At 48.2% G+C, this 21402-nt stretch overlaps 1 protein-coding gene across 1 annotated transcript; it reads left to right on the forward strand.

Moving 5' to 3' along the window:
* Positions 1-962: 962 nt before the first annotated feature.
* LOC121274942 (receptor-transporting protein 3-like) lies at positions 963-21169 on the forward strand. Its single transcript, XM_041182317.1, has 3 exons — positions 963-1104; positions 14593-14769; positions 20139-21169. Exons 2-3 carry the CDS (start codon positions 14597-14599, stop codon positions 20491-20493), a joined length of 528 nt encoding a protein of 175 aa, XP_041038251.1. The 5' UTR covers positions 963-1104; positions 14593-14596; the 3' UTR covers positions 20494-21169.
* Positions 21170-21402: the final 233 nt, after the last annotated feature.

Raw genomic sequence — 21402 nt, forward strand, 5'->3', positions numbered from 1 at the left:
AGGAGTTTTAAAATAAATAATAATTAAAATACATATTTTTACTTTTTCTGCCCGTTTCTTTTATCTTGTTTTCTTAATCCCATTTTACTTTATTTTGCTTTCTGCATATGAGTTAAGTCTAGTTTATAGCATCTGGTTTATGCTTCTTGGTTTAGACTCTGAGTGTGTCTCAGTTAAGATTCTTAGCAACTTCAGTAGGCCATTTATCCCCTTGAGTCTTACTTACCCTGAATGCATTGCAAGTGTAAAAGCAGGAAACTTGGACCTGTAATGGGATTGGTCCTCATTATAGTTTATGTAAATAAGCTGACTCAGCTCCCAGTGGACAAATTGCGGAAGAGCCAAAAAGTACAAGGAAATTCATAGGGTTTGATTTTGGGGCAGAAAACTGAAATAAATAAGTTCCATCCTTTTTTTCCCCAAGTATTACTTGTTTTGATTATATCCTGAAATTACACCGAAAAGATCATGGAATTTTGAGGTCAGTGTGACCACAAGTTTGGCAAAATGAAAAAACAGATCCAGTTCACAGCTCTTCCCAATCCCACCAGCACTGTGTTTGAAGAGATCATATTCCTCCCAACATCCAAAATGCTAAACAATCTCCCCTTCATTCAGTCACCAGTAGGCACCCCACATTAACAATGCCAATTGCTACATCTGCAGTTACCGAAGGCAATTTTGGGACCAAAGGGCTTCAGTGTGCACAGACAAAAGATGTGATATTAAAAGGATTTCAAACCAACTCATTTTACACACATTGAAGTCAAAGTAAAATAAAATTGGGCTGGGTGTAAAAGAAGCATAGGTTTTTACTGATTTTTACTGACAGCGCTAATTAAATCCATGTAATCTTTCAGAATTGATCTGAAGAGAAAGTCATAAAAGTGAACTAAGAAGAATGAGTCTAGTCATGTGATTTCTTAGAAATGACATAAGCAAAGTGAAACTTACCCTTATTTTGATAAACTCCACCCCTGAATGCATATCAAAAAGTGGACAACTCTTCTCCGGAACAAACACGTATTTGTTCTTTAGCAAAAAGAATTGCTTTCTGATCAAATTGCTTCCCTGTGCTGGACAAACATATTGCCAAAGAGAAAGGTAAAAAAAAAACTTCATTATAATTGTATCTTTTGTTGATAATGTGTGATTCTTAGCTATCTTTGAAGCCTAAACAGAAAGGTTTACTACAGAATGTTCAGGATTGTTATTTGACTGTATAGAAAATCTACAGAATCCTGGGTATGGATGCCACCACACCGGCCAGATTTGTAACTCATTCTGCCTAGAGGGAGGTGGCACAGGCACTGAGTGAAAACTCCCTCAACTCCCAGTATAGGGGTCTGCAACCTGTGGCACCAGAGCCACATGCAGCTCTTTAACAAACCATTTGTAGTTCCCAACATTTTCCAGTTAGACTGCATTATCATAAAAAGCCTAAAATAATCAAATCAAGCACAGTGAGAGTCATGATTTTTTATTGTGGGGACGAAAGATCAATCATTATGCAGCACTTTACAATTTCAAATGATTATTTTAATGAAAGTATGATTGCGCTATAAATAAACTTGCTCTTAATGGTATAGTTATACCATAGTTATAGATAATGCTTTTGGTTCAAAAATGGGCATGGCCATTATTGTTTCTAATACAGCTGAGAAGATAAATTATTCTGAAGCTATTTGAAGATTTTTTATCACAAGAATCTATGGCTATAAAAATGTTTTAACTCTAAATATCTTAAGTTAAACTTTGTTTTAAAGATGGCTTTGCTGACAAAATTATAGGCAGAAGAATTTAATTTATTATAAGGTCTGTTAAAAAAACTCAAAGGACGGAATTTTCCCAGAATCGCATGGTGCGGTAGCAGGCAGATAAAATGGAGTCCCACCTGCCGATGAAAATAGTGGGTTTGCACGCCAAATCTTCCCAAGCCCACCTCATTATTTATGCGCCGTTTCCATGGTGGGCGGACTCTCATTCACCTGCTCGCCATCACCCCACTGTTGCATCACACTGGTTGCCATCTTCAAAAGGCAGCCAGCAGCAAAGCGCTCATCGCCAGCAGCTTACCACTGCTGCCTGGATGTCATGGCCAGCAAAGACAAAAAGACTGCAGCCCCCCCACCACTTCAACAACGGGTCCCTTGTGCGACTGCTGTGGAGGCCCACTGGGATGTGCTCTACCCCCCACTTTGGCCGCAGGATAGGTAGCGATGTCAATGGCTTGGGAGGCGGTGGCAGCAGTGGTCAGTGCGAATACCCTGCAGAGGAGGACAGCCACCCAGTGCTGCAAAAGGATGAATGATCTCCTCCGTTCCGCCAGGGTAAGTCACTCTTTTCGTCACTCCTAACTCACACAATCACAAACCCATCACACATCCACAGGGCCCTCACTCACTGCCAGTGCAAGGGACATCACCATTCACTCTTTCACACACATCATCATTGTCCTCATCCCATCCATGGGACCAGTCATCACCCACACAGGCCAGGCATACTTATCACCTGACCCAGCAGGCATCCTGCATACACTTTCCCCATCTCTATCCATGCAGGACAAACTGGTTCACAACAGGAGGGAAAGGTTGCAGACAGGTGGATGGATGCAAGAAAACAAAGTTCTGACAGAATTCAAAAACAAAGCCATCCAGCTGGCCAGCGATGACCAGGACCATTCCTGTGCTGACAGTGAGGTTGGCGCTGCTCTAACAAGCGAGGATCTGCAACATCCATCAGACAACCATGCCCGTGAGTGATGTGTTCTCTTTCACAGGCCACTGCCATGCACTAATTATCTCCCCTTGCTTTTGCAGGCACATCTGCCTAACAGCCGACAGAGTCCATGACCCAGGGTCTCCAATCATGCTACAAATAAACCTCTGAAGAGGAATCTGAAGCCACCCTCCCTGAAGTCCCGTCACAGCGCTCACCCACACCGTCCACCAGCGCAGAGTGGGACACCTCGGTGGGACCTAGTTTTAGAGTAGCCTTAGGGTCACAATCTGGTGAGCATATCGCACTTTCTGATCCTGCAGGTGGCTGCAGGGACTTCTCAGGTCCCCAGCACTCGGGGGACTGCTGGAGACCAGAATGTTGCTGACTCCGAGTTAGACGACGAGCCTCCGGACTCAGTCATGTCATAGTTGCTGGAGCTGCAAAGGCAAGCTGGAAAACAACAGGAAGGGATGTCCGCTGTACTACCAGATTGCAAGGCACGATGGAGGAGTCCGTCCGTCTTTAGGCTGAGGTGATAGCGCCAGCATTGCAACGCACCGAGGTCAACACTGGAAGGATGGTGGCCATCATGGAGATCTTGGTCCAGGACGTCAATCCTGCACTGCTGAACGGGCTTAACTCCATCGCTGATGCCATAGTTGGCCTCCAACAGTGTGTATGCGAGAGGGGTGCTGGACAGCTCCATCTCACTTCAGCTACCCCTTCCGCTCACGGAGTCAGCCAGGGGACCTAGGGCACCCATAAGGAGGAGGATCAACAGGTGCACGCTCCAGGGCCATCCACCCAGGTGACTCTGGGAGTGACCAGCCCATCTGACTCCCCTCTTCCTGTGACCTCCACAGATCAAGCTTCACAGGCCAAGGAGGGTGCCACTGCCACACAGCAGGATCCCAAATGCAGACCAGGGCCCTCCAAGTTTTGGCCCTCCAAAGGACGCCCACCAAAGTCATCAAAGACAGGACGCCACAGTCGGCAGGCTACCTCCACCTCTGCTGTAGATGTCCGGGGAGCACCAAGACGTAGCGGCAGGGTTAGGAAAGTTAGGTAAAAGTAACTCTTTTGGAGTTAAAACAATTAAACATAAATTAACAAAATAAGGGACAAAACAAGCACAGCCCCTAAATCAGGTCAGCTGTAAAACTAAGGACAAAGTTTAAAGGAAACTTAAAAACATTAAACCAAAATGTGATTAAAGGAGTCAATAAAACACCCCAGTCCCCGCGATGCCAACCGAGCATTGAAGGCCTCAAGAGTGCCGGCAGACACCGCGTGCTCCCTCTCCAGGGACACCTGGCCGTGAACGTAACTGCGGAAGAGGGACAAACAATCGCCCACTGCCTCGACCTGTTAATAGCCAACTTGGCCAGGCCCAGGAGCAGGCTCACGAGGAGGTCCTCCTCCTTCCCGACCCCCCTCCGCACCGGGTGCCCATAGATCAGGAGCGTGGGGCTGAAATGCAAACAAAACATTAATAAAAGATTTTTTAAATAACTAAAAAGGGAGTGCAACCTACCACACCCTATATAAGCGTGGTCCACGGACTCCACAAGACCACAAAAAGGGCAGGTGTCCTGGGAGTCCGTGAACCTACACATTCTCCGATTGTAGGGGACTGCCGCATGCAACACCGTCCAACCCAGGTCCCTGATAGAAAGGGGGAGGACACCTCTGTAGACGGCCTCCCATCGGGGGCCTCCGCCACCGGACAGCAACAAGGCACGCCAGGGCGTGTCCGGGCGGCGGACAAGGGCGAGAAAATGGAAGGTGTGCAGCAGCAGTCCGTACAAAAAGCTCCTCCGCGCCATGCCAAATGGCACAGAGGGCATGTCCCCGAGGCGGCTCATATTGCGGGGCACCAGCACCCGAGGGAGGGTTCGGGGCGTGGAGCCAGTGTGGAATTCTGTCCGAACAGGGGAACGCTCAGACGGAAGACCACCGCGCACCTGGGCCACCTCGAGACCCAAAATTACATCAGGTCCGAGCACGACCGTTCTCAGGTCTTGGATGGCATCGGCTGCGACCTGGACACTCACAGACGCGCGACGCACTAACTCCTGCGGGAGCATCCAGCCCAGTCCTCCGCCACCCAGCATGTCCCCGATCCGGGTCACCCCGGCAGCCACAGCCCTCCTCTCCGCCAACCACTGAAAAGGACGGAGGGGCGGATTCCTGAGCAGCGGCTCTCTGACGATAGCCACTACTCCTGACGGGAGAGAGCTGCGTCGCAAGGCGACCATGTTCCAGACTTTGATCAGGTCCTGGTAAAAGACGGGCAATGCCTGCAAGGAGCCACCGATGCCCCTCTGCTCTATAAACAGGAGCTGCACGTCATAATTCAGGCTGTGCACCTGGCAGAAGAATTACGTCGCCAGGGCACACCAGCTTGGAGGGGGCTAAGTTAGGTAAAAGTAACTCTTTTAGAATTAAAACAATTAAACTAAATTAACAAAATAATCTTTCAGGTTAAACCAATTAAACCAAATCAACAAAATTGGGATAAATCAGGCACAGCCCCTAATTCAGGTCAGCTGTAAAACCAAGAACAAAGTTTAAAGGAACCTTACGAACTTTAAATCAAAATGTGATTAAAGAGTTCAACAAAACACCCCAGTCCCCGCGGTACCCGCCGAGCACAGAAGGCCTCGAGAGTGCCAGCAGACACCGCGTGCTCCCTCTCCAGGGACATTCGGCCGCGAACGTAGCCACAGAAGAGGGACAAACAATCGGGCGGGACTCCCCCATCGATCGCCCGCTGCCTGGACCTGTTAATGGCAAACTTGGCCAGGCCCAGGAGCAGGTTCACGAGGAAGTCCTCCTCCTTCCCGACCCCCTTCCGCACCGGGTGCCCATAGATCAGGAGCGTGGGGCTGAAGTGCAAACAAAACATCAGTAAAAGGTTTTTCAAATAAGTAAAAAGGGAGTGCAGCCTACAATACCCTATATAAGCATGGTCCACGGACTCCGCAAGACCGCAAAAAGGGCATGTGTCCTGGGAATCCGTGAACCTATGCATCCTACGATTATGGGGGACTGCTGCATGCAACACCCTCCAACCCAGGTCCCTGATAGAGAGGGGGAGGACACCTCCGTAGAGGGCCTCCCATCGGGGGCCTCCGCCGCTGGACGGCAACAAGGCACGCCAGGGCGTGTCCGGGCGGCGGACGAGGGCGAGAAAATGGAAGGTGTGCAGCAGCAGTCCATACAAAAAGCTCCTCTCTGCCGTCCCAAGAGGGCATGTCCTCAAGATGGCTCATATTGCGGGGCACCAGCACCCGAGGGAGGGTTCGGGGCTTGGGGCCAATGTGGAATTCTGTCCGAACAGGGGAACGCTCAGACGGAAGACCACCGCGCACCTGGGCCACCTCGAGACCCAAAATTACATCGGGTCCAAGCACGACCGTTCTCAGGTCTTGGATGGCATCGGCTGCGACCTGGACACTCACAGACGCGCGACGCGCCAACTCCTGCGGGAGCATCCAGCCCAATCCTCCGCCACCCAGCACGTTCCCGATCCTGGTCACCCCGGCAGCCACAGCCCTCCTCTCCGCCAGCCACTGAAAAGGACGGAGGGGCGGATTCCTGAGCAGCGGCTCTCTGACGATAGCCGCTACTCCTGACGGGGGAGAGCTGCGTCGCAAGGCGACCATGTTCCAGACTTTGATCAGGTCCTGGTAAAAGACGGGCATCGCCTGCAAGGAGGAGCCACCAAGGCCCCTCTGTTTTATAAACAGGAGCTGCACGTCATAATTCAGGCTGTGCACCTGGCAGAAGAAATATGTTGCCAGGGCACACCATCTCGGAGGGGGCTAAGTTAGGTAAAAGTAACTCTTTCTGAGTTAAAACAATCAAACTAAATTAACAAAATTAGGATAAATGAGGCACAGCCCCTAATTCAGGTCAGCTGTAAAACCAAGAACAAAGTTTAAAGGAAACTTACAAACTTTAAACCAATATGTGATTAAAGGGGTCAATAAAACACCCCAGTCCCCGTGGTGCCCACCGAGCACGGAAGGCCTCGAGAGTGCCAGCAGACACCGCGTGCTCCCTTTCCAAAGACATCCGACCGCGAACGTAGCCGTGGAAGAGGGACAAACAATCGGGCGGGACTCCCCCATCGATCGCCTGCTGCCTGGACCTGTTAATGGCCAATTTGGCCAGGCCCAGGAGCGGGTTCACGAGCAGGTTCACGAGGAGGTCCTCCTCCTTCCCGACCCCCTTCCGCACTGGGTGCCCATAGATCAGGAGCGTGGGGCTGAAGTGCAAACAAAACATCAATAAAAGGTTATTCAAATAACTAAAAAGTGAGTGCAGCCTACAACACCCTATATATGCATGGTCCACGGACTCCACAAGACCACAAAAAGGGCATGTGTCCTGAGAGTCCGTGAACCTATGCATTCTCCTATTATAGGGGACTGCCGCATGCAACACCCTCCAACCCAGATCCCCGATAGAAAAGGGGAGGACACCTCTGTAGAGGGCCTCCCATTGGGGGCCTCCGCCGCCGGACGGCAACAAGGCACGCCAGGGCGTGTCCGGGCGGCGGACAAGGGCGAGAAAATGGAAGGTGTGCAGCAGCAGTCCGTACAAAAAGCTCCTCCGCGCCGTGCCAAATGGCACAGAGGGCATGTCCCCGAGGCAGCTCATATTGCTGGGCACCAGCACCCGAGGGAGGGTTCGAGGCTTGGAGCCAGTGTGGAATTCTGTCCGAACAGGGGAACGCTCAGACGGAAGACCACCGCGCACCTGGGCCACCTCGAGACCCAAAATTACATCGGGTCCGAGCACGACCGTTCTCAGGTCTTGGATGGCATCGGCTGCGACCTGGACACTCACAGACGCGCGACGCACTAACTCCTGCGGGAGCATCCAGCCCAGTCCTCCGCCACCCAGCACGTCCCCGATCCAGGTCACCCCGGCAGCCACAGCCCTCCTCTCCGCCAACCACTGAAAAGGACGGAGGGGCGGATTCCTGAGCAGCGGCTCTCTGACGATAGCCACTACTCCTGACAGGGGAGAGCTGCATCGCAAGGCGACCATATTCCAGACTTTGATCAGGTCCTGGTAAAAGACGGGGAACACCTGCAAGGATCCACCGAGGCCCCTCTGTTCTACAAACAGAAGCTGCACGTCATAATTCAGGCTGTGCACCTGGCAGAAGAAATACGTCGCCAGGCCACACCATCTCGGAGGGGGCTAAGTTAGGTAAAAGTAGTTGCACAGCCTAAGCGCAGGTGTTGATCACTTGTACATACTGTTCACTAGTGTCAATAAACTCCTAAGAATGTCACCCTGCTTGTGGCTCCTTGTTCTGATGAGCAGTGTTCTTGTCACTCAGATGTGTAACCTTTCTGCACAAGATAAAAGGTAGGTGTCTTAGTCCAGGGCCTCTTCCCTATGCTCTGTGCAGCTTTCGGACTACAGTGATGGTCCAGTCTCACACTCCCTGGAAATGTTACTGGTGCCTGCACCTTGGCAGTTCTGACCATTGCTGCAAGAATGTAGTGGGCAGGCATCACAGAGTTCTCTCATTCTCTCTGCGTGCTCTCAGCACCTTTAAGGTGAGGCTGGCCTCCATCACACCAGCATCTGCCACCAGTAATGCTGTACACCAGCTCCTGAAGGGCTGAGGTGCTGAACGTGGACACAGCATCAGATGCGTCTAAAGTTTCATGGCTGCATCTCTGAGATAGCCCTGATCATGCAATGCAAGCGAGCTGCCCTCTGCCAGAAAGGAGTCAGATATTCTCAGAGGCTATGTGAAGATCTACAGAGTGTCCTCACTGCTTGTTGATATCATCCTCCTATGATCAATCAACTATTAGGGCCTCCACTGCATCTCCATGACAGGAGATTCTCACAGTCAAACGATCACAGCTGTGTTGTGAGGATCTATGGGGTCACCTCACTGCATGTCGTCATCATCCTCCATAAATCTGCCAGCTATGAGGGTCTCCCGAGTGCGGCTACCTCAACTAGCCAGTGCGAGAGCCTCATCCTCATCATCGTCACCACCGAGGACCCACTCACCCTCATCCCCATCAGCGTCCTCCTCATCGGAGGAGATGTGCAGCTCCTTCATCTCTTCCTTACCCTGTTGCAACGCCAGGTTGTAAAGGGCACAGCAGACGACGACAACGATGATGCGTGACACCCTCTGTGGACTGTATTGCAGGGTTCCACCAGGCCGGTCCAGGCACCAGAACCATATCTTCAGCATCCCGATGGTCTGCTCCTCCAAGTTGTGAGCTGCTACATGAGCCTCATTATAGCGCCTCTCTGCTGAAGTCTGAGGTCCCAGCACAGGTGTCATCAGCCACAGCCTCTGCCTTATCCCCAAGGAGCCAACCCTGCAGCCTCTGTGGACCCTGGAAGATTGCAGGGATCTGAGAGCAACTCAGGATGCAGGTATCGTGCACACTCCCTGGAAACCATGTGCATACCTGCAGGATGCGTTTCTGGTGGTTGCATACCAGCTGCACGTCCAGTGAATGGAAGCCCTTGCGGTTGATGAAGTCCACTGAGTGTAGCGATGGAGACCTGAGCAGCACATGAGTGCGGTCAATCGCACCCTGCACCTGTGGGAATCCTGAGATCAGGGCGAATCCAATGGCCCTTGTATCCTGGCTGTCCCAGTTCCGGGCGAAATGCACACAGTTGTGTACCATGAAGAAGATGGCATCCATGACCTCATGGATGCATTTGTGGGTGGTGGATTGTGAAATCCCACAGAGTCCTGAAAGGACCCACTGGCACAGAAATTGAGCACCGCGGTCACTTTCACAGCCACTGGCAGTAGATGCCCTGCTAAGACCTGCAGTAAGTGGCAGATGTGAGCCACCAGATCCATGGACATGCGCAGTTATCAGCGACACTGGTTCTCAGTCATCTGCAGGAATGGCAGGCGGTGTCTATAGACCCTGGGTGTCGCTAGGCATCGACCAGCCACAGCTCACTGTCACTCCTGGGCAGCGTGTGCAGGAGCCCCTGCTGCCCCTTCCTCATGAGGTTGGTGCTCCTGCCTTTGCGCAGCCAGGTGCCTTAATCGCTCTCTCCTCTATCTCCTACGGTCTCTGTAGGCCATCAGGCATACAGCTAGGTCACCAGGATCCATGGTCCTGACGTCGTCCTCCTGCAGCATGAAAGATAGAGAGGCGTGGTTATCATGGCTGTACTTAGCACCTTCCCTGGCCATGTGACACACCCTTAATGCTTCCCGGAGAGTGCTGGTCACCCCTCAGATCGCCAGGGATGAGTGCACTGCATGGCTGCCCTGTCAACCTGCTACATAGGGGATAAAAACAAAAAACAAAAAACTGTGGATGCTGGAAATCCAAAACAAAAACAGAATTACCTGGAAAACTCAGCAGGTCTGGCAGCATCGGCGGAGAAGAAAAGAGTTGACGTTTCGAGTCCTCATGACCCTTCGACAGAACTGTCGAAGGGTCATGAGGACTCGAAACATCAACTCTCTTCTTCTCCGCCGATGCTGCCAGACCTGCTGAGTTTTTCCAGTAATTCTGTTTTTGCTACATAGGGGACACTGCTCCAAACCAGGGTGCTGAAATTGCAAGGGGCTGTGAGCGCCTCCAGCAGTGACTACTATATGGCCAACCTTGGCAATGAGGTGTGCAGTCCAACAGCTCCACAGTCCAATGAAGTAGTGGTGGGCTCGAAGCCTGTGCTGAGGGGCGGGGTAAGGTATGGAGCGCTTGGTGGCCCTTTGGTGCCTCCGCAATGCTTGCATGGGTGGGCAGGTTAGGAGCCTGACCCCAATCATGTCACTGTGGCTGTGCCTGATCTGTCGCAGTTGCAGAGGTATGGTCAGTTTATACAGGTGTCCTTAATGCGTGGCCACTCTCCTCGCTTACCCTGTCCCCCACCTTGATTGCCTGGGTGTGGGGTGCAGCACTTGACCCCCACCACGCACCTCAGCAATCGCCTGTGAGGCTGGCCAGCAGTTGCCCCCGGAAACCACCCCGCCTCCCACCTCGCCTCAGCAGTCGCCTCCCGCCTCCAAGGCTGGGCAGCGCGGGCCCCCAGACATCCCACCTCCTCACTCAGCAGTCACCTGCAGGGCCAAGTATCAGTTTCCCCTGCCCACCGCCCACAACCACCCCCCACCCCCGACGCCCCTGAAGCCCGTAAACAGCAGGCAAGCTGTGGAGAACGCTGCTGCTTATTCACCTCAGTTGCCCCAAAGTGAAGGTCGCCAAGTGCATGTCACCTGTGTGCTGTTGTGAAACACATCAGCGTGCTTTCCCACTGACGTGGACGGACAATATGGCAGGGTTCCCAGAGCCTGGCGGGATGGCCTTTTAATTACATGCTAACGTATTACAATTAGCTCCCTGCTGACCAATGGCGGGAAATGCGGCCCACCATTGGCGGGCTGAGCGGAAGATCGCGACCTGCCTTCACGCCATTGTGAAGTGGGTCCCACCATATTTTCCACGCACACCACCTATCACGCCCTCCGCCAGCGGGCTCAGAAAATTCCACCCAAAGCTAAAAAGCTTTCTTTAGTTTTAATATGTAAGTTTCTTAATACCTGTTTAGTCAAACTGGAAAAATGTTGTATTCCATGAAATTAATATGGTTCACCACTTTGACAGTTTTCCCCCCAAATATATTATACATAATTCATGCAAACTGACACATAAGACTTGAACATGCATATACTGGAGATACAAAAAAAAAAGATTTTTTTAAATGACAATTCAGAGTAAGGTCCATTTTAGTTTCATTTCTTTGTTTTTTTTCTGTTGCTGTATAGGCTCATGCATTATTTTTCTTTATTATATGTGCAAATTCTGCATTCTACCAAAATACTTGGTAATTTACCACGTATTAGGTTTGGATCTCATTAGCAACAGAAAATGGGCAGATGTATTTTCTTTTTAATTGCCCTGTGACTGCAAACCTGAATCACGTCAATGGTATTGATACTGCAGGGAGTGAAATCATTACCTGCATCCCACAAAAGTTCCTTTAACCCCAATCTGAGAAGAGCACATCAGTGAGCATATGTGACACTTACATTTTTACACCTAAGAAATCTGGATCTCAAATTAAGAGAAATTCTTTTTCTTGTGGAACTGAGCCCAGTCAGAAGCTGAACAATGATTGCCAAGGTCATTTCACCTGGAAAGTTTACAATCTTCTGACAGACGAAGCTTTCATCTCACCAATCTGGGTTGATGTGGAGTCGAGGTTCCTAGAGATAAAAGCACGTTGTTCTCACCAGCTACACAGTCAAGTCTTCAAAAGTAACTCTGTGAACCATCTGGTAATATGTCAAAGGCTGCAGGTTGTACAGCTCAAGTCCAATATGATTTTAAGTCATAAAAATGATAGTGATAGGTACTGGATTAGGTAATTAGCCATAGTCTACAAAGGACCAGAGCCATCTCTTTCCATTAGAGGGAGATAATTGGTTTGATATAATTTGACGGGCACCACTCTGCAAGCATGGGGCAAGGCATGTCAGTACAAAGATTAAACCCATGCCATTGGCATCATTCAGCAGCCCAGTCTGGCCATCTAACCAACTGAGCTAACCAACCCTCGATCATCAGGTACTACATCACACAGAAATAAAAATATAGCACCACAGTGATAAGGAAATTCACTACCCCAAATAATTAGTTTGAATGAGTTACTTTTAAAATGTCCACTGTGCATTACACCTGTAATTTTGCTGTTACGGATTTTGGGGTCAACATTTCTTGGCTGCTTCAGTGGACTCCTGAACTGTGAGAGAAGCCCACCTGCACACCCTCTCACTCTGCTCCCTCTACAGGGTCACTGGCATTAGGTGGGGTAAGTGGTGTGTGTCCAAGGGCAAGGAAGCCCTGCACCAGGCATTTCTGTGCCCCAGTCTGCCATAACTTCAAAGGTTGATACCTGGTATAAAGGGAGGAAGAGAATGTCCAGAGTTGGTCCCAAGCCACAGGAGTGACCTGGACCCAGGAAGGCTTCCATCAGTGTTTATTTTTTTGACAATACTGCAGCCTCCTTACTATGGGGGTCACTTGGACATCCTTTGTGTGTAACCAGCTGGATGGACAGGACGTGGTGGGAGGAGGGGTGATGCCCCTCCTTCAGACCAAGCAGCTTTAGACTAGATTTCTCAGCAGATTAAGACAGAAGGGCACCTGAGAAGCACCCTTGGAAGTATAGGCATCCTCTAGTCCAGCAAATGGGATGATATCTCATTGCTTCTGCATAAACTGGTAGGTCAATTGGCAGAGTTCACCAGTAGATATGGTTTCAGCATAACTGCCAAGATAGCACTCCAAAGATTTTCAGTTCTCTGATCTAATATTCCCTTTCTCATTAATAGGGCAGAATTTTCCATGCCCACTGGCATCAGGCGTCATGACAGATGTGAGCGGACAATATAGCCGGAAGCAAAAAACTGGTTTCATGACGTTGTGAAAATAGCTTGCAATTATCTGCTCCGCTTGTCAATGACGGGCCACATCTCTTACTGCTGCACGTCAGGAACTTCATTGTAATACATCGGCATATCATTATAAGCCCAGCTCGCTGGAATCATACCCCCACACGATCATCCGGGATCATGCTGACGTGCTTCACAACTGAACATAAGTGATGTGCACTTGGTGAGCTGCACTCCGCTCGGGACTTGAGATTGGTTTGCCTACTTTGCTTCGGGCAGCACTCACATCAGCGCCAGGCATAGCAGGCAGCACCGCATCACTTTTAGGAAGGCTCATGGGCAGGTCTCTACCTACCAGACCCACCATAAGGCGGGGGTGGCTTTTCAACTGCTGCAGGGCTAAGGCATTACTGGGGAAGGGGAGGGGAGTATCCCAGGGTGTATGTGGGGGCACATGCTGTTCTATGCAAGTGGCCTCAAGAGGATGAGGGCTGAGAAGGCAATCTCCAGAGGAGATGAGACCAGATGGAGATGTGAGGGTGTGTGCGGGAGAGTGAGTAGTGAAGTCTCTTGAGCTGGCAGTGAGTGAGATGCCCATGAATATGTGATGGCTATGTGAGTGTGAGAGTTTAGAGTGACGAGATAGTTGCCTTATCCTGGCAGCACGGATTAAATCATTCATCCTCTTCCTGCACTGGCTGGCCAACCTCTTTTGTGTAGCATTGGGACTGACCACCTCTGCCACCGCCTCCCAAGTCAGAGTGGTGACACTGATGGGCCTCCTGCAACCAAGGCGGGGGTAGAGGACATCATAGCGGGTGTCCAGAAGGTGTCCCAGGGATGCGTCACTGAATTGGGGTGGGGTGGTATGGTTGCTGCGGTATTCTTGCCATTCAGGGCCATGTCTACTGTGTAGCATTCCTGGGCTGGAAGCACTAAGAGATGTGTACGCGGCTGAACTTTCAATACAGCGCCTAGCATGAAGAAGCAGGCGACGTGACAGTGTGGTGGGTGGATCGGAGGCCGCCTGCCAGCGAAATTGCATGTTTCCCAAGAAAGTATGATTAATGAGACGGGATTGGGACGATACAGTGCAGAAACCTGCCATTGCAGCCAGCGGATAAAACGTCCTTTTTCCCAACCGCTGCTGCACTTAGTGCAAATCTGGGAAGATTCCACCCATAGACTTGTATTAAAAAAAACAGTAAGATTTATTTCATGATCCTAGAATACACTTACCAATTTTACGCTTCAGACAGGGAGCTAAACTTGAACTACATATGATTCTGTTATAAGACAAAAACACTGCAGCTACACTTCTCTGACTATGGTTCCTTTTGAATTCAGCTCTTCACTGGGAACATGGACTGGTTAATTTAAGTGCATCTGCTTTGCTTAAGCATGTCATGTGGTCATAACAAACTTTTTATTACATATGACAACAGAAAAATGACAAGAACACCTGGAAGAAACCCTTGGATTGACTCATTCACCAGGTATATGGATGAACAGGAATACGGGGAGAAATGGACATTAAATTTCAATTACAATCTCCAACCATATCTTGAAGGTGACCAAAAAGCAAAAGGTTGGAAGGTTTATCAAACATCATCATTTGGCAGGTAAGGGAGATGTAGCTGGGGATCAAGGGCAGAATCTTCCAGGCCCACCGGTAGTGGGAAGCTTGGTGGGCGGGGAATCTTAATTTGGCAGGAGGCCAGAAATCAGTGATGAGCTTTCGCCATTATATTCTCGGGACTTTAAAGGTAGGTTTCCTGATGTGCAATGTAGGAAATCCCTTTTGCATGCATCAGCATGTCATGTCTGCTCATTAAAAGGTCACCTCGCCAGAATTAACTTCCCTCTCCAAATTAAGTCCTCGTTTGTGAGAAATTAGAACGTTCACAATCATGACTGCACATAAGTGATGTGCACCTGGAAAGGTAGAATTCTTCCATGATTGATGGTGAGATGCTGCAGCATTGTTCTTGGGGAGTGCCTGTAAATGCCAGCCTAAGTTTGAGACCAGATGGTGGCAGTGCAGGCTGTGTAGAGAATGGCCAAGGAAGAAAGGAGGAGTTAGTGGGGAAGGATGGAGCAGCGAGCAGGCCAAGGAGGAATGGTAGTGCGAGCTGTCAGGATACCCTTTAAATATGGCACACGGCCCTTCGACCCTATAAGGTAGCAGCGGGGACTGTGACTTCCTGCCCACTCCCACCACGAGAATTGCGAGCTCCTCACAAATGCTTTTGTAATGAGCTGAACAGCACAAGATTGTGTGTGGTCAGTCATCCTGCCCTCGAGTGGAAATCACTCCTACATCCACCACTGAACTTAAACTCCAGAACAGAAGATTCCAGCCCAAATATAAAACTGGGACATGCTGACTTATGAAAAAAAAAACTAAAATTCTTTTTCATGTGCAGTTTGGGTCCTGCTATTGTGCTATTTCTTCGGCATAAAGAAATCAGTAGTGAATCAAAAATTGTCCCCAAAATATTTCTCCCAGAGAGCATGAGGATCTGAGTTTATGGGCCAGGTAATGGCTAATGTAGGAGTTTGTCACAGAAGGATGGTGCACAAATAAAAGTTGGAATTTTACCACTGGGAAACATGCAGTGATGGAGGAGGGGTGCCTGTTAAATATTGTGAAAAAAAGTGAAGGGCCCCCAGCATCATTTACCGGAATGCCATTTTACAGAAAGCTGATGACGAGCCAAGTGGGGACTCCGCTTACCATGTGAAAATGAGCAATTAAAGGCCAATTAAGGTACTTGAAAATGCAATTGACAGGGATTTCTTGTGTCCCTCAATTTTACAGGCATGAATGGGCCACATAGGGGGTCAAGGCCTTGCAGCTTTTAAAGTGTGACAATGGGTCAGCAGCTGTAGGGGCCTGCTGAACTCAGCAGATGATCATTGAAGCATTTTCTTTTATGAGGAAACAATGGGAAGGACAGACAATTGTGGTGGCTTGAGGACCCTTGGAGCAGTTGGTCCTCCTGGCAAGGCAACCTGTGAAGAGGGACCTTTGGGGGGGGGGGGGGGGGTGGTGGATAGGACAGGGTTGCATTTTGCATTTTAGCACCCACTGGAAGGATGACTCCATTATAGTGACACTGTCCAGGTGACATGGGCATCATGCATTCTGGAGGAGGTTCCTCCAGCGTGGATGAGAACCGGAAAGGGAAGGACAAATGGGCAAATGTCAACAGACATCAGCAGGGGCAGCCTCATGATGGGGAAGCAGCAGAAAGCCCTGATGGTGGAGGAGGTGAGCTCTGATTTTATTGGTGAGCATACAATGCAAGTGACTCTGAAGATCACCGTGGCCCTGAATTTCTACACCTCAGGCTCATTCCAGCAGCCAATTGGACATATGTGCGGCATCTCCCAATCAGCTGCATATCACTACATCAAGGGAGCGACCAATGCCCTCTTCAGGAAGTCCAGCTCCATCTTCTCTTCCTCTATCGGGATTACTATCCCGATTAGGGGAGACCACCATTGGTCCATAACCTCTCCCTTACATTCTGCAGCCTCTTCTCCTGTGGCGACACGAGAGTGGTGTCTGTGGCCAGACTAGAGCAAGCACAAAGCCTAATCACATTGCATATTGCTGCAACTTCTACGCCGGGGCATGCGTGTGTTACTCCAGCACTCGGTAGCAACCTTGCATAGGTTGGCTCTGCCAAGCTTGCGCACCCCAACAGAGCTGTAACCATTTCTTCCATATGATGGGCTCTCCCTTCCCAGCATCTGCATCACCACACCAACCAATTCGCTGGCACCCCAAAAGGGACTGAGGTTTGTCACATACCCTGGCAGAGCGGAGAAGATTGTTGATCTGGCATCAGGTGCTAGCAACCTTTTAAGCATGCTGCCAACACCTTCTACTGGGACTCTGAATGCTGTGATCGCCACTGTTATGACCGTAGTCTATGTTATTCGCTGAGCATGCCAAGTCCCAGAGGGAAACTTGCCTTACTGATCATAACCTTTTATTTTGTATTTTGAAAACAAGGGGAAAATTAATAATCCGAGAAACATAGAATCCCAGTAACACTATTGGGATCTTAAAATTAAAAGATTTCTTAACAAGAAGAAAAAAAACACAAGATTAAAATTACACAGTTGAACAGTCTTACAAAACATTCTCCAAAAAACCCATTTGGTCAGAACACATGAGTAAAATACTTGGCTACAGCTCCCTTATAGAATTTAATCATAAAAATCCAGTAATATTACCCAAAGAAAAAAATGCTGCTATTTTATTAAAATATACTACATGACATCTCGCTCTCTTCCACTCTGCTGTGGAAATCTGAAGGAAGTTCAGAAACAGACTGCTTTCTGAAAACAAAGACATTCTGGCTTGAAACTGGATGGCTGCTTCAAATTTGCAACTTTTCTCAGCAAGAGCTTATCTCAGGACATCTCCTCCACACAGCCACCACAATTCAAATAATCATCTCCCTTAAATATCTTTTTTTGCCTTTCATCCTAGCCTCCATTGTCCAAAGCACCGCTTTCTACTCAACTTTTCTAAAATATAAAAACCTTTCATGTCTTCCTATTGCCTCCACTTCCGGATCAAATAAAATTTAACAACCTCCCCTTGTTTACTTATGCAACCTTTATAAGTTGTAAAAGTCCCTTAAACTCCCTTTAAAAGTTAGCATCTGAAAAGTCAAGTCCTTCCCTATCACTTAATGCAAATTTTAAAACCCAATCTATTTACTTGTAAATCAACTCCACCAGAACTTCTAATTACAAATGCATGCATCTAGCTCCTTTACCTTTCATCTCTGTTCCCACAGACAAGCTGCCTTTGCTAACTTTTCCCCAATTTAATTACCCATAGAGAGAGAGAGGGAGAGAGAGAGACACACACTTCTTTACAGAATGCCACCATATTCCCAAAAATATTAAAAAGGATAACATCCATCTTCACCCCACTTAACCTCCTACTGCCTCCTCACCACATCCCCAACAATGGTTTGTTGGCAACACTGCCTCCAGGCCACTAATCAACCAGCTGATGCACGATCACGATGGTAGTGGAAGTCGGAGCAGGAGGGCCTTCACCACCCACTTCCGTTTCCAACCCTGTGACATTATTGAGTCGCATTAAATTCCAACCAAGAAGTGCATGATGTTCATAGCAAATTTAATATATTGTAGTTACATATCCCAGTATATAAGCAAGAGTGACTGCCCTTGCCATCAAGGCCTCATTTGACTGAGTGCAGCATCAAGGAGCCCTAGCAAACTCGAGTCAATGGGAATCAGGGGGAAAACTCTCCACTGGTTGGAGTCATAGCTAGCACAAACGGAGCTGGTTGTGGTTGTTGGAAGTCAGTCATCTCAGCTCCAGTGCAGGAATTCCTCAGGGTAGGGTCCTAGGGTCTACGCCCAACCATCTTCAGCTGCTTCATCAATGGCCTTCCTTCCATCATAAGGTCAGAAGTGGGGATGTTCACTGATGCTTGCACAATGTACAGCGCCATTCACAACTCTTCAGATACTGAAGCAGTCCATGTCCAAATGCAGTAAGATCTGGACAACATCCAGCATTGGACTGACAAGTGGCAAGTAACATTCGCACCACACAAGTGCCAGGCGATGACCATTTCCAACAAGAGAGAATCTAACCATCGACCCTTGACATTCAATAGCATTACTATCACTGAATCCCCCACTATCAATATCCCAGGGGTGACCATCGACCAGAAATTGAACTGGACTAGCCATGCAAATACTTATTTACAACAGGTCAAAGGCTAGGAATCCTGCGACGTGTAACTCACCTCCTGACTCCCCAAAGTCTGTCCATCATCAACAAGGCACAAGTCAGGAGTGTGATGGAATATGGTCCACTTGTCTGGATGAGTGCAGCTCCCACAACACTCAAGAAATTTGACTCTATCCAGGACAAAGCAGCCCGCTTGATTGGCACCAGATCCATAAACATTCATTCCCTCCACCACTGACACACAGCAGCAGCAGTATGTACCATCTACAGGACGCACTGCAGGAATTCACCAAGGCTCCTTAGGCAGCACCTTCCAAACCCACGATCACCACCATCTAGAAGGACAAGGGCAGTAGATAAATGGGAACACCACCACCTGGAAGTTCCCCTCCAAGTCACCCACCATCCTGACTTGGAAATATATCGCCATTTCTTCACTGTCACTGGCTCAAAATCCTGGAGCTCCTTCCTAACAGCGCTGTGGGTATACTTGCACCGCATGGATTGCAGCAGTTCAAGAAGGAATCTCACCAACACCTTCTCAAGGGCAACTATAGATGGGCAATAAATGCTGGCCCAGCCAAGGAAGCCCACATCCTGTGAATGAATTTTTAAAAATGATTCCCTCAGTACCAAATCATCATCATCATAATGCACTATCAGTTCTTAGATGTCCCTCAAAAATATTCTTTCAGCAATTATGATAGATTGGTATAATTGACAAGAGGTGGAGCTCTGAAATAAAAACAGAACATGCTGGAAGAGCCCAGCAGGTCAGGCAGCACCTGTGGAGAGAGAAACAGAGTTAACATTTGGAGTCAGAATTGAAGAGTCATATTGGGCTGAAAGAGTTAACTCTGTTTCTCTCTCCACAGATGCTGCTGGAGCTGCTGAGTTTTCCCAGCACTTTCTGTTTTTATTTCAGATCTGCAGTATTTTGTTTTTATAAGGGATGGAACTCATTCTTTCGCAGTAGTCTTTTCAATGTATTACAGTGTGGATAGTGCTGTTTGACTGTGGCTAACATCATTGTCTAGTATCTCTATCTAATTATTAAATTGTTCACATGAGCCATTTTAACTATATTTGGAAGGAGTTCTGTTTAGTAAAAAGACACAGCATGCTTTCACATCCCAAAAGTTATGCTCATGTTATAATAACTGTCCAAAAGCACTCAGAGACCACAAGTTAATTGAAAGCATGAAATTAATAGCATTAACTCCTCCTTTTCAACAGGTTTGAATGTCATTGTTCAAATTCATGGTCCTCAGCCCACGTTGTTATTTTGTTTCATTACCGACTGAGAAGGAACCGTGGATTAGTATTGCTGCGCCTCTTCAAACAGAGCTGCCGATACTGCGTGTACAATGCGGAGCTAAAACCACAGGTTAACCACAACCAAATGCAGAATGTGTTTAATCGGCTTATTTTTAAAATCCGTAAAAACTGTTATCGGGAAACAGTGGAAGAGGTTGAAAGGGACCTGCGATATCGTAAGACTAAACCCCACGAGACATCACTCTGCGAAGCCTGTCATTTAGGTATCTGCCGTAACAAAGTTGATGTGGTTGACAACACTTCATACCAGTGAAGAACACTGGAGTAGAGTTTCCACTTCGGGCACAATCGGGAAATTGCAGTTAAAATGCATTCTGAGTTCTACTGGTTAGGTTGTAGTTCAAGTTGCCAACAAAAGAAGCATTGCATAATCACAACATAAGTTCTTCCAAAAGCCAACACAATTCATCAGCGTAACAGAAGGTAACTGTTGATTTTATTTTATTTCCATTAAACTATACTCCTTGATGTATTTGAGAATGGTAACCTGGTGCATTTTTTAATACTGCTGCAAATAGGTTAATGACCAAATATAAGTATTTTAAATAGAAGTGCACCTGTGCATAACCAATAATCAATGAAAATGACTTCAAACGGTTACACTGAACAATTTGATAAGCTTTATTGATTGACACTCATTAGCTTCTTAGTAAATTACATACTTTTTGATTTGCACCGAAGAAGATAAGTGCACTCACCTGAATCTTGCAATTTTGAGCTGGGGACTGGCTGATCCAGGTGAACTGAGTCTTAAAGCAATGTAAAAAATTATGGAAAATGAAAACATAAGTGGATTTGGGTGTAATTCACTGACATAAAACCATAAGAAATAGGAGATGGAATAGGCCATTCGGCCAATCAAGCCTGCTCTGCCATTCTATAAGATCATCTGATTGTAGTCTTAATTCCACTTTCCTGCCTGTTCCCCTGTAAACCTTGCTTCTCTTGTCAATCAAAAATCTATATAACTCAACCTTGAATATATTCAATGACCAGCCTCTACTGCTCTCTGTGGAAGAGAATTCCAAAACCTAAACATCCTCTGAGAGAAGAAATTCCTTCTCATCTCTGTCTTAAATGGGAGTCCCCTTATTTTTAAACTGTACCTAGTTCTAGGTTCCTCCACAAAAGGAAACATCCTCTCAGCATCTACCATGTCAAG

The sequence above is a fragment of the Carcharodon carcharias genome, chromosome 2 (genome assembly GCF_017639515.1).
Source record: "Carcharodon carcharias isolate sCarCar2 chromosome 2, sCarCar2.pri, whole genome shotgun sequence".
NCBI lineage: Eukaryota > Metazoa > Chordata > Chondrichthyes > Lamniformes > Lamnidae > Carcharodon > Carcharodon carcharias.